The sequence below is a fragment of the Hemitrygon akajei genome, chromosome 17 (assembly GCF_048418815.1).
Source record: "Hemitrygon akajei chromosome 17, sHemAka1.3, whole genome shotgun sequence".
Lineage (NCBI taxonomy): Eukaryota > Metazoa > Chordata > Chondrichthyes > Myliobatiformes > Dasyatidae > Hemitrygon > Hemitrygon akajei.
In genome coordinates this window covers 51,450,212-51,463,198 of record NC_133140.1, presented here as the reverse complement: position 1 = coordinate 51,463,198, position 12,987 = coordinate 51,450,212, and the positions used below count along the sequence as shown (strand labels likewise).

Below are 12,987 nucleotides of genomic sequence, written 5' to 3'. Positions count from 1 at the left end.
ATGGATTGTCAATATAAAAACACAAGAGGGCGACAGTGACCACTGAGTAGCATACCTTCACATCTGCCTGGTCTACTGCGTCAGCACGGATTCTGCTGTATATAATTCCTTCAACAGCAAAAACAGAACTTAATTACATTGGGTAACAAGACAGTGATAAACAAAAGAGACAGCTTGCTATTTTAATACACAGTTACTTCAGATTATTTTAAAAGTGGGCTATTACCTCAGCTTTCCACTGCTTATATTTTTATATATTTCTTATTGAAACTTACAGTATTTTTAATGCATTGCACTGTACTACCGCAAAACAATAAATTTCACAACATATGATTTTGATTATGAAATAAAAATATGAAAATAATAGAAAATGTAAGCTACATATAACTGGAAAATCAAAATTTATTGTTTGAATACATTGAATGTCAGTGCAAAATTCTACAAGTAGTCTAAAACACTAATGTAGTTATTGAGTTACAAAGACACAAGAGTGCAAAATTCCTCTAAAACTGCACAAAATTTGTGAACAAGGCAAATCTGTAAAGTTGGAAATAAATAGTTATTATTTTCACCTGAGGTTGTCTGCTAAGTTATTACAGGCAGCACAATTACACAAAGTAAGTTTTTAATCTATTTGATTTAGTAATGTAATGAACAGTAACTACACCAAATCAGTGATTCCTAATAAGAGTGGTTACGTATCCTAAGGGTGCATTAGGAGAAATAGGAGTTGTCGGGGGGGGGGGGGGGTTAAGCAACACCTTAACTTGAGGTATGAAACCTGACCAACCATTAGTTAGGGCAGACACTTCCAGGGTGAAAAAGGATGAAGTCCTGGAACACAGGAAGAACCATGGCTGTGCAGGCAGTGAGCACTTGTCACAACGTGTCTGAACCTCTGCAATCTCATCCGACCTTACCAACCAAACAGACGTTATTAGAACCAGAGTGCCCAACAGTCCCCCTTGACTCGCAGCATGGAACAAGTTCATGCAACTTAATAGTTGGCAAGTCAAATGCACCCTTTCAACTTTCTGTACAGATCTGTGGAAAACAGGTCACGCAACAATACAGTGTGAAATAGAGTCAGTGAACCTGCCAACCCTGAGGATTCCTCTTGAGGTGTTCAAAGTGACCTCGACTTCATATGCGCAGTCAAGGACCATCCTTGGGGATTATAAGACCTTATGTGTTTGGTCAATTGTGCCAACTAGAATAGTATAAAGTTAACTTGCCAAACACCAGTTCTATCCTGACTATCATTCAGATTCCAATCTAAATTCCTGTCAATGTAATTTTCACTGTTGTGACCGCCTTCATCTTCACCTTGCTGTTCCTTTACATGCTGCTAACACCATTCCATCCATGTCAACTCACTGCCATCGTCAGCATCCAATAGGCATTCCCCGTGTGTTAATTTTTTATTTTAATTCAGCTCTGTTAATGATAGATAAATACATGACATGATCTCTGTGAATCTGAAGGTTCTAATCCTGCGAAGAACCAGAAACTAGAGTAAGTGCATCAATAAAATGTTATACACCTGCTGTATGGTTTTATTCCATTCCCATCAGATCAGCGATGCTCCATGTGTCTTATTTGGAAAACTATTCTGTCTAATAAAGCCATGAAACCATGAAGATTGCAGGAACACTTCCATAAAAGAAACCCTGAAAAGGTATGGTATTACTCTCTGTTCCTGAAGATGAAAGAAGTGTTTGCAAAGTGCTGCACACTCGAGTCATTTGCCAAGAAAGCTAAAAATGACCTTGATAGCAGTCTCATTGTTTCTGGTAATACTTCCAAAATGATAGCAGGATGGAAAATCTCATACAATTGGTGAAAGATTTCTAATGGCAGCTGTATCAGAAGTGCTCACCCACTGTTCTCAAAATGGATACCAGTATCTTAAAATCAATTCCTCTGAGTAATAACTCTGAGCTCGTCATATTGATGAAACGAGTGAAGACATTGAATATCAACCATGCACAGAGCTACAAATAAAAACAGAATTTGGGATACAACTGGATGAGTCAACTAAATGTGACGAGGCATTGCTAATGGCATATGTACAGTTTATCAAAAATAGACAAGTTTACGAAGGAATTCTCTTTTGTAAGAGGTTAAAAACAAATATCAATGGAGAATACATTTCCGACGAGCTCAAAATGTATATTGAGGATAAAAGTATTCCAATTAGGAATATGATTTCTTCTGCAACAGATGGAACACCGTATATGACAGGTCGCCATGCTGGTTCAGTGGCATTTATGAATAAAGAAATTCCAAGTCTGTTTGCAATCCATTGTGTAATTCATCACCAACATCTCGCAGCCAAAAACCTCAGCCAGCAACATTTTTCAAACAAGACTCTTGTAATACCTGCTAACAAATTAAAGCTCATCCATTAAATACCAGAATATTTCACCAATTATGCTGAGACAAGGAAGTATCTGAAGACTTGCTTCTTTACACTGAAGTGTATTGGTTGTCAAAAGGCTGCTGCTTAAAATGTTTCTTTGATCTTTTTGATGCTGTGGTTGAATTTTTGCTCAAAGTCGACAAGCGCTTGGGAAACAAGATTGAACTTCTATGTGAAGATGTGGCAGACCTAGCTGATCTGTATGACAAATTGAATATTCTAAATATGAAACTACAGGGTAAGAATTTCAATTTAATCCAGGTAAAAAGTACAGTGTCCACTTTTATCACAAAATTGAAAATATATAAGCAAAACATTGGGAGAAGAATGCTCTCAGTTGCCCTCATGGAAAGTATGGCACTCTCTTTCACAGACAGTGATTTGCAAGAGAACTACTTACACCTGCAGACACTGAGGAAGGCTTTTCAGAATTATTTCAAGGATTTGAACGATCTGGAAGTTCCTGGCTGGGTAATTAACCCATTTCTTTGCAAGATGGAAGAACAGGAAGCGAGCTTGCAAGAAGAAATTATTAAGATTCAGAATGATGAAGCAAAAATGCTTTTCAAAAATGTCAGTTTTTGTGGTATGCGGCTACATTGTCATACGAAGGTTTACTGGTCTTTGGAGAAGAGAAAAACTGCTCTTCATTGCATTTCCATCCTCCTATCTGGTTGAAAGACGCTTCAGGGCAGTGAACCACTAACTCACAAAAAAAAGAAACCACTTGGACTTTGTTAGACGTAGGGACTTAAGGAGTTTGCTTTCACGACTTGAACCAGATATTTCAACACCTGCTAAAAACCATCAAGCTTAAGGATCACATTGATATCAAAGCTGCTGTACAGCACACAGGTATTGTGTAAGCTAGATTTAAAGACAAATAAAAATTAAAAGCAGAATCATTTTTCTCATGTTAGGATATGGTAGAGATGTTTTTACACTATAGGGGTGCTGGAATGTACATTGTGCCTAAGAGGGGCATTGGCAAGTATGAAAGCGCTTTGGGGGGGGGGGGTGTTGGCAAATATGGAAGTGCTTTCGGGGGGGTGTTGGCAAGCATGAAAGTGCTTTCGGGGGGGGCGTTGGCAAATATGAAAGTGCTTTAGGGAGGGTGTTGGCAAGTATGAAAGTGCTTTCGAGGGGCGTTGGCAAATATGAAAGTGCTTTAGGGAGAGCATTGGCAAATATGAAAGTGCTTTAGGGAGGGTGTTGGCAAGTATGAAAGTGCTTTAGGGAGGGTGTTGGCAAGTATGAAAGTGCTTTTGAGGGGTGTTGGCAGATATGAAAGTGCTTTAGGGAGGGCGTTGGCAAATATGAACGTGGGGAGGGCATTGGCAAGTATGAAAGTGTTTTCGGGGGGGTGTTGGCAAGTATGAAAGTGCTTTGGGGAGGGCGTTGGCAAGTATGAAAGTGCTTTAGGGAGGGTGTTGGCAAGTATGAAAGTGCTTTTGAGGGGTGTTGGCAAATATGAAAGTGCTTTAGGGAGGGCGTTGGCAAATATGAACGTGGGGAGGGCATTGGCAAGTATGAAAGTGTTTTCGGGGGGGTGTTGGCAAGTATGAAAGTGCTTTGGGGAGGGCGTTGGCAAGTATGAAAGTGCTTTAGGGAGGGTGTTGGCAAGTATGAAAGTGCTTTTGAGGGGTGTTGGCAAATATGAAAGTGCTTTAGGGAGGGCGTTGGCAAATATGAACGTGGGGAGGGCATTGGCAAGTATGAAAGTGTTTTCGGGGGGTGTTGGCAAGTATGAAAGTGCTTTCGGGGGGGGTGTTGGCAAGTATGAACGTGCTTTTGGGGGGTGTTGGCAAGTATGAAAGTGCTTTGGGGAGGGCGTTGGCAAGTATGAAAGTGTTTTCGGGGGGTGTTGGCAAGTATGAAAGTGCTTTCGGGGGGGTGTTGGCAAGTATGAAAGTGCTTTGGGGAGGGCGTTGGCAAGTATGAAAGTGTTTTCGGGGGGTGTTGGCAAGTATGAAAGTGCTTTCGGGGGGGTGTTGGCAAGTATGAAAGTGCTTTGGGGAGGGTGTTGGCAAGTATGAAAGTGCTTTCGGGGGGGTGTTGGCAAGTATGAACGTGCTTTTGGGGGGTGTTGGTAAATATGAAAGTGGGGAGGGCATTGGCAAGTATGAAAGTGTTTTCGGGGGGTGTTGGCAAGTATGAAAGTGCTTTCGGGGGGTGTTGGCAAGTATGAACGTGGGGAGGGCATTGGCAAGTATGAAAGTGTTTTCGGGGGGTGTTGGCAAGTATGAAAGTGCTTTCGGGGGGTGTTGGCAAGTATGAACGTGGGGAGGGCATTGGCAAGTATGAAAGTGTTTTCGGGGGTGTTGGCAAGTATGAAAGTGCTTTCGGGGGGGTGTTGGCAAGTATGAACGTGCTTTCGGGGGGCGATGGCAAATATGAAAGTGGGGAGGGCATTGGCAAGTATGAAAGTGTTTTCGGGGGGTGTTGGCAAGTATGAAAGAGCTTTGGGCTAAAAAGGTTAGGAAGCACTACACTAACTGAATCATCAGAAAGATTTTATTACATTTCTAGGAAAATACTGAAAGGTAAATTATCACCTATGAACGGACCTGTTTAGCCTGAAACCTCTTTAGTGGATGGAAGGGGGGGGGGGGGGGGGGGAAACAGAAGCAAAATAACTTTTGGTCTAGCTTTAAGCCCAATGTAACATTTCTGGCAAATTACATAATGCCAAATTTTTATGTGCATTTGCCAAAACAAATTAAAAACATCTAAATAAATCCCAAATAATATTGGCTGTTACTGCAAATGACTATTCTTTGGAGTGAAAGGTTTTTGAAACTTTCATTTCTGTCATTTGCTGAAATGAATACACATATTGCATTTACTGACTGAAAAGATAAGGCAAACAACTCCTTAGACATTTTGCTAGAGCAGTTCAGTGAAATGAAAATCAATTCACAGCTGAAAAATCAGGGCATAAATCCTGATTTTACTGCCAATTAACTCTGTCTTTAACTAATTATAAAGCAACAATCACATAAAAAAATTCCAGATGCATTAACATATATTTTGACAAGCTCTAACTATGGTCAAGCTGACTATTGTTATTGAACAGTCAGATGTGTTTCTACTACATGAGCAAATTTTTTGGCATTATTCTCCAAAAGCTAAAGCTTGAAACATTTCATATTTTTCTATGTTGTACTAGAACAGCCAGATCTATAGCAGCTAGGTTTAAAAAATAACAATCATTATGTGGTATACTTATTAGACTAAATCATAACAGTATGATTACTATATGGCTATATAGTACTATGTACTATATACTATATATACTATATAATGTACTATATGGCTGAGGATGTGAAGTACTTCAGTTTCAAAGTAGCCTAGTCTAATCACCCAGACAGAGGATTGCATTTTCTTTTAATCACATTGAAACTATCATAGGCTGAGGTACTACTATTTACAAATCCCCAAATACAAGAAGATAATGAGAACAAATTAAAAGGCAGAACTATGTAATTAAAAGAATGAAATTATTCACATTACAACATATAAATATTCCTCAAAGTAACTAAAGGAGAAATCAAAATGATCACAATGCTTTGAAAGAAAACCTCAGTTAAAATGAACTGCATCATCATTCCGGAAGTTATTGTTTCATATTTGCAATGCTTTACATCTTGTTTATTCTGGTAGACACTTTCTGGCATTTTACACAAGGAGAACTAAGCTTTTGTTGTATACTCATTTTAATTAATTTTCTTCAGGGATAAAATTTTCATTATGAAACAGACCCGTGTTTTTGAGGACATACTTTCAGAGTATATTTATAAATAAGGTTTCAGCTTATCAACAATCCCTCTCCAGAAACACCCTCAGTGGAAAAATATAGGAAGGATGTGGAACTTTTGAGAGGGTGCAGGAAAAGTTTACCAGGGTTCTGCCTGGAAGGAGAAGTTGGGACAAATTTAGGTTACCGTAGATGTCGGATTATAAGCCGCTACTTTTTTCCCACATTTTGAACAGCTTTGAACACTGCGGCCTTTAATACGGGGCGGCTAATGCATGATTTTTTTCATGCCGCCAAAAACATTTTGCCTCGTAACAGTAGACCAATAAAATTGATGAGTAGTTCACAGAGGTCCAATGAAATTGTACGATAAATCAAGCGCACTTTCACAATTAAATTATTGTAAATCAGTCATTTGTACTCACCCTCATCAACATGGAAAACACTCGAAGAAAAGCTGCCTTTATGGCAGTTATTTAGTTTATAATATTTTCGCTTAGTAATTCATTTTCTAGTTAAAGTTAGAAGTGTTTTAACTATATTTGTTTTCTGTACTACATCGCGGGATGCTATGACGTCACACCCGGTTTCGCCGCGTCTTGTGGGAAAAATGCCAGTTTGCGATAAACGGGAAGGAGGGGGGGAGCGCATTACGCGAGCGGCATTGGATCTGAGCGAACGCTGCTTTTAAGTTAAAGGCGATCAATAACTTTTCCTGGTAGGCTGCAGTATATATATTTTTTACCAGTCGTTAGGAGATATTGGAATGTTGTTCAGTAAAAAAGTATACGCAACTTATATTTAAAAGTAGCCGCGTTACAGGCACGGTTCGAAAAAAAGCATTTGCAATATGTATTTGTTTATGTTACCATATGGATTTAATTAAAAGTTAAAAAATCCTCACGTGTAATATCTTTCTGTGTAAATATCTCATATTACAACGTGGGACACCTGCGGCCGAAAATCCGGTGCGGCCTAAAATCTGGTACGGCCTGTACACGTAAAAAATTGATTTTCTTTCTAAAATTAGAACCAGCGGCTTTTAATCAGGTGCGCTCTGTAGTCCGGAATCTACGGTACTTTCTCTGGAGTGCTGATGGCTGGGGGGGGAGACTTGATAGAAGTTTAAAGAGTAGACAGTCAGTATACTTTCTCCTCAGAGTCAAAATATCTCATACTAGAGGGCCAACATTTCAGATGAGAGGGGTTAAGAAAAAAAACACACACATGGTAGTGGGTTCTGGGATGTGCTGTCAGGGCAGGAAGTGGATACGAATACAATAGAGATGTTTAAGAGGCCCTTAAACACAAGGATTTGCAGAGACTGAGGTATATAGATATTGCGTAGGCAGAAGAGATTACATGTTTAGCATGTAGTAGTTTAGCATGGCACTTAACTATTAGCTCAATTAGTTTGCACAATACTGTGCCCTGAGGAGCCTGTTCCAGTGCTGTACCATGTTATTTTCTTACCAACCACTGAACACTAATTATGAAATCTACCAAGAGCTAAAGTGGGGAATGATAAGGGAATGGGAGGGACGGGAGTTCATTTTAACTGAGGTTTTCTTAAAGGGAAACAAAAATTTTAATTTAATTTCCAAGTGCCTGCCTTTCAGGGACTATTATAGACCAAAGGGTTTTATTTAGTGGGCAGCACGACAAATCAGTGATTAGCCTAACACTTTACAGAGCCTTTCTCAACCGTTTTGACCTGGAACAACCTTTGAAATAATTGTCAGGTCCCAGTGAACCCCATGTGAAAAATATTATATCTACAGCTGACTTTATGTTAGCATGATCAGCAATAATCCAAAAATAATGATCAATGCTCTTTTGAGTAGAGAATTGACTTTTAGCCAACCTTTCTTGAAAAAAGCAGGTAGTTAAGCTTAGCTTACCTTTCTTGACATTAATCTCTTTCTTTCCCTTTCATAAAATTTTAAAAGCTCATAAGGCAAACGTAATAAATTTTTCTTAAAGAACTGGCTTAAGCCAAAATGGGATTTAATTTTTCTAGAGGTAGGTTTGGTGGATTTAATTTAAATTTTTGTAAATTGATTTTAATTAATGCTATTTACAACATGAAAATTTATTTGCAATGTTGAAGCAGTGTGTTGTGACAACATCAGGATTTTCTTTTTTTAAACAAGAGAAACCAAACCTCTCATGGCACCATCAGTACAGATGCCAACACAGTTCCTCCAAGACAGACCTTTTGTTTCCAGATATGAAGAGCAAACATTAAATATATCTTGGCCTTTGCTTGTTTCGTGCAGCTCTTTGCAACAAAAAAAAGTTTTCTTGAATCTCCCCATCATTTACAAATCTTACAAATGCTACAACAGGACATTTACTGGTGAAATCTGTTGAATCGTCAACCTGGATAGAGAAGCTGTTGTTTTTCAATTTATCACACAAAACCTTTTCAGCATTATGTGACATGTCATCAATATGTTAACCTATTGTACCATTTGAGAATGAAATCTTTTCAATTTCTCAAACTGCATCTTGCCCTAGCATTTTACCCACTATAATTTTACATGCTAACTGTAACTGTGTGACTTTTCCTTTTCTGGGAAGTAAGTTCTGCTACTAAATAACTTGCTTCCTGATTCTTTGCTGACTGTGACTTTATTAACAAAAGTTTTACTCTGTTTTGAGATTCCAATAGTTGTTCAGAACAATCAGCACTTTCACATGTCATATGGCTGTGATAGTAGTTGAGTGGCTTCAATTTTGCAGGAGCCATTCCTGGATTTGTAAGTTGTCTGCCACAGACTAGGCACAATGGAATGGGACAACTTGGATCACCGGTCCACCTCAAACCCATTGATAAGTGGCTTTCATTGTAAAGACAGGCTGTATAGGAACAACGGCATAATAAATAACTGAACAAAAACTGCAAAAAATACAAAAACTTCACAATACTTCTAACCTACACAATCCATCTTTTGCAACGTTTACAACAGCAAAGCTGCAGGCCAGCAGCTGAGTGAAGGAGTGCAAAAATTCCTTCTTTAGAATGAAAATTTCCCTCCAATTTTCTACTACACTGGTAGAATTTGTTTGCTCTAATAAGTCAGCCAGTGGCACGTAAGGGGAAGTTGGGGGAGGTAATTTGGGAGGGAAGCTGACGACACAGCCCAAGTTGGGCGAGTCAACTCAATGCCCAAAAGACGCACTTCATGCTCCTCATCAGCCTACCATCCCTCCCCTCCGTGCAATACAGCACTCAGCAATTATCGACAGCCTCAACCATCTTGCATCAAAAACTGAGGATAGACTCAAGCAAATAAACACGGCCCTACTCCGCACTGCCATACTGGGCTGAAAGACTCTAACGAGATTGCTAATAGGGCTGCTCGGTCACTGACAGCCTCTGTGAGCACGAGCATTGCGCTTAGTTTAAAAGAACGATGCTTTTTTAAAAAAAAATCACGAACTCTTGCGGAACCCCAGTTGAGAAACCCTGATTTACAGCATCAGCAATCATCAACCGGGGTTCAATTCCCAGTGCTGTCTGTAAGGAATTTGAGCATTCTCCCCATGACAATGTGGGTTTCCTCTCGCATTCCAAAAGACGTACAGTAAGGTAAGAGTTAGTCAACTGTGCACATGTTATAGTGGCACCGTAAACTAGTAGGCTGCCCTCAGCACAATCCTCAGTCTGTGTTGGCCACGGACGCACTGTATGCTGTGAGAGAGGTGTATTCAGAATTGGCTCGATGATAGGAAGAATGTCTGATGGTCTGTGGCTACTAGGGACCCCTTCAGTGTTGGCCGTTATTCATTATTTATTTAGAATGTATGTGGCTCAACTAGCAAATTTGCTAATGATTGTAAACTAGAGGTCTTGTTGATAGTGAAGCAGGTTACAATGAATTATAAAGAGATCTTGATCAGTTAGGAAATGGGCTGAGGAATGGCAAATACATTTCAATTTAGATAAGTGTGCGGTGATGCATTTTGGACATAGAAACCAAGTAGGACGTATAAAAGAACGGCAGGGTACTGATAAAAGCTGTGGAACAGAGGGACATGGAGTACTAGTACACAGTCCACTGAAAGCAGCTGTAAATAGTCAAAAGGAAGGAAAGAAGGAAATTAATTTATTTCGGTTGGTACAAACATAACAAAAAGCATCATTTACAATGATGATTTCATAACGTTGATTTCATAGGACAAAATTACAGCAAAAAGCATAGATATTCTTTAAAACAGACTGAAAGGGTGTAGGCTGAAGCTACAGCTTATTACGCCTACCCCTCTTACTTATACAACAACATATTTGGCATTAATCATCACATCAAAAACAAAAATTTTTATAATCTTTTAACACAAAAAGAAGGCATTTAGCATGCTGGCCTTCTTCAGTTACAGCATCAGGATTTGGAGTAGGGACATTACATTGCAGTTATATAAGCCACTGGGGAGACTGTACTTGGAGTATTGTGTAGTAATGATCACCCTGTAAGAGAGAAGATATTGTCAAGCTGGAGAGGGTGTAGGAGAGATAAATGATGATCCTGCCTGGATGAGAGGACCTGGTTTATACGGAGAAGTAACACACACTGGACCTTTACTCCTCACAGCACAGAAGAATGAGAGGTGACTTCACAGAAGTTCATAAAATCATGAGTGGTATGGATATGGTGGACAGTCATTACCTTTTCCCCAGGGCTGGGAATCCATAACTAGACGGCTTGGATACAAAATCAGAGGGGAGAGATTTAAGAGAACTGAAAAGCAGTTTCTTTACACTGAGGGGAGTAAAAATGTGACATTTATGAGATATATAGAACAAGGAGGGAGACAGGCCAGTTAGCCTGACTTCAGTGGTTGGAGTCCATTATTAAGGATGAAATTTCCAGGTTTTTGAAGGTGCTTGATAAGGTGCCAAAGTCAGCATGATTTCTTTTTAGAAGAAATCTTGCCTGACAAATCTGTTGGAATTCTTTGAAGAAATAACAAGCAGTTAAGACAAAAAAAGAATTGGTGGAGGTTGTGTACTTTGATAAGGTGCAGCACATGAGGCTGCTGAATAAAAATCCATGGTATTGCAAGGAGATACCAGTGTGGACAGAAAATTGGCTGACTGGCAGGAGGCAAAGAGTGGAAATAAAGGAGAAGATGTAAATCTTCTCATGTCTTATGGTCTAATATCTGCCGAAATGTAATGTGAGCAGAAAAAGCACATAGCAGCACCCAAACTTCACAATCCCCAGTGGTGGACAGCTTCCAATTTTACACTTGTTTTTACTCCCAAAAGTCAGATTCCCCTGTAGTTATGAATCTGTGCTAACTAGACAATAGATGTGACTATTTGCTCAGAGGGTATTTGAACTTGATGAGCATTAATCGTAAGTATACGATGACAAAGCTTAACGTTCCCTTAACTTGGTCACTGAGAATAGCTAAGCTCTCCTACAGGTATATCAGCACACAGCACATATTGTAGTCTATTCCATCCATTTGATTCTGGTTGTTTTGCCATTCCTTTTTCCCTTTTCTCATTCACCATTTCCTTGCACATTTCTCTTTTCCAAGTGTATCAAATTTATAATTACCATTGAAACTGCTACTATTCACCAGTGTACTCCAAATCACACACTAGTTGCGCACAAAAAAGCTCACATGTATCAAAATATTTTGCTACCAAAGTAGCTTAAATTCAGAAAGTGAAGTACTACTTCATCTAATCTAGAACGTTCTACAGATGAACAGTGTCATGGTCAAATTTATAATTGAAATTTAAAACTGGTTAAAAAGGCTCAACGAGTGATTTCTCAACCCACACACCTCAGGTTTTCAGATAGGCAACTGGCAAGTACATAAATCGATGAATTGAGAGGCAAGCCTGGTAACAGCACTGTACACACTGAAGCCGTATCCGTACCTACACATTTTACAATACGAAAGCAATGAATAATGATGGAAATAGAGAAAAAATAACATGCTCGTGTTTAATTTGGACCTATAAACCTGGGAAATTTGTGGGATCCCTGTATGGCCAATAATAATGGAAAGGACAGCGACAGAACCAGCTTCATTTTCCATTTCATGCAGTACCAGGCTGGGACCGATAACTAGCAGGTACCGCAGACAGCGTGGGCTGAATATCCTATTCCCACGCGCCATGCCTTTATGAATTTGGTGCAGTGACCTGAGCCTTGCACTCTTGCGGGTGAAGGAAGCACAGTATTTACGCACGCAGCAATAGCAAAAAGAAAACACTTACCCTTTATCGCAGAGGAGGTCGCCATGATGGCCAACCCGACGCATTAAAATGACGTCAGGAGGGGCGCCAACCGGATCACCGAACCGGGGGCAGATCCGGCGCTGTAACCATGGGGACCTCCGGGCAACCGCCGTGCACACGGACAGTGTTCCAAATGCTGTTCCTGACGGGCACTGCCGCCGGAACAGTGATGGCATCGATCTGCTGTCTCAAAGCAAGACTACATTGCTTTAACCCGATCAAAGCGTCTTCTTATTCGCACTTTCTATTAATTCCTGGCATTGTTGTACCCTGGAATAACATTGCGCAAATAAGCCAGTCAAACCCCAACTCTGATACTCTGCTCCTCTCTAGAAAGGGAATAACGTAAAGTGTTTAAATATCTACCTGGTACTTTTTCTGCTACCTGATCCAACTACAGTCACCCTCCTGAAGAAAGTGAGTAGTATTGTAAAACTTCCAGGGAGATAACACTCTTTTGCTAAATTACCGTTCAATTTTTAAGGAAATGCTGAAGTTTTCACAAGTGGGACAGTCCCGACCTGTAGCTACAAAAATAAGGGGCTG

At 39.8% G+C, this 12,987-nt stretch overlaps 1 protein-coding gene across 1 annotated transcript in view; it reads right to left on the bottom strand.

Annotated features, from left to right (window-relative positions):
- Nucleotides 1–12,491, bottom strand: part of pop4 (POP4 homolog, ribonuclease P/MRP subunit) — a 30,051-nt gene extending 17,560 nt beyond the window's left edge. Inside the window, exons 1-2 of the mRNA XM_073070094.1 lie at nucleotides 12,421–12,491; nucleotides 56–108 (exon numbers count right to left, since the gene is read on the bottom strand). Of these exons, the coding sequence (XP_072926195.1) occupies nucleotides 56–108; nucleotides 12,421–12,445 (78 nt within the window). The 5' untranslated portion in view covers nucleotides 12,446–12,491. The remainder of the gene's footprint in view (nucleotides 1–55; nucleotides 109–12,420) is intronic.
- Between the last annotated feature and the right edge of the window lie 496 nt (nucleotides 12,492–12,987).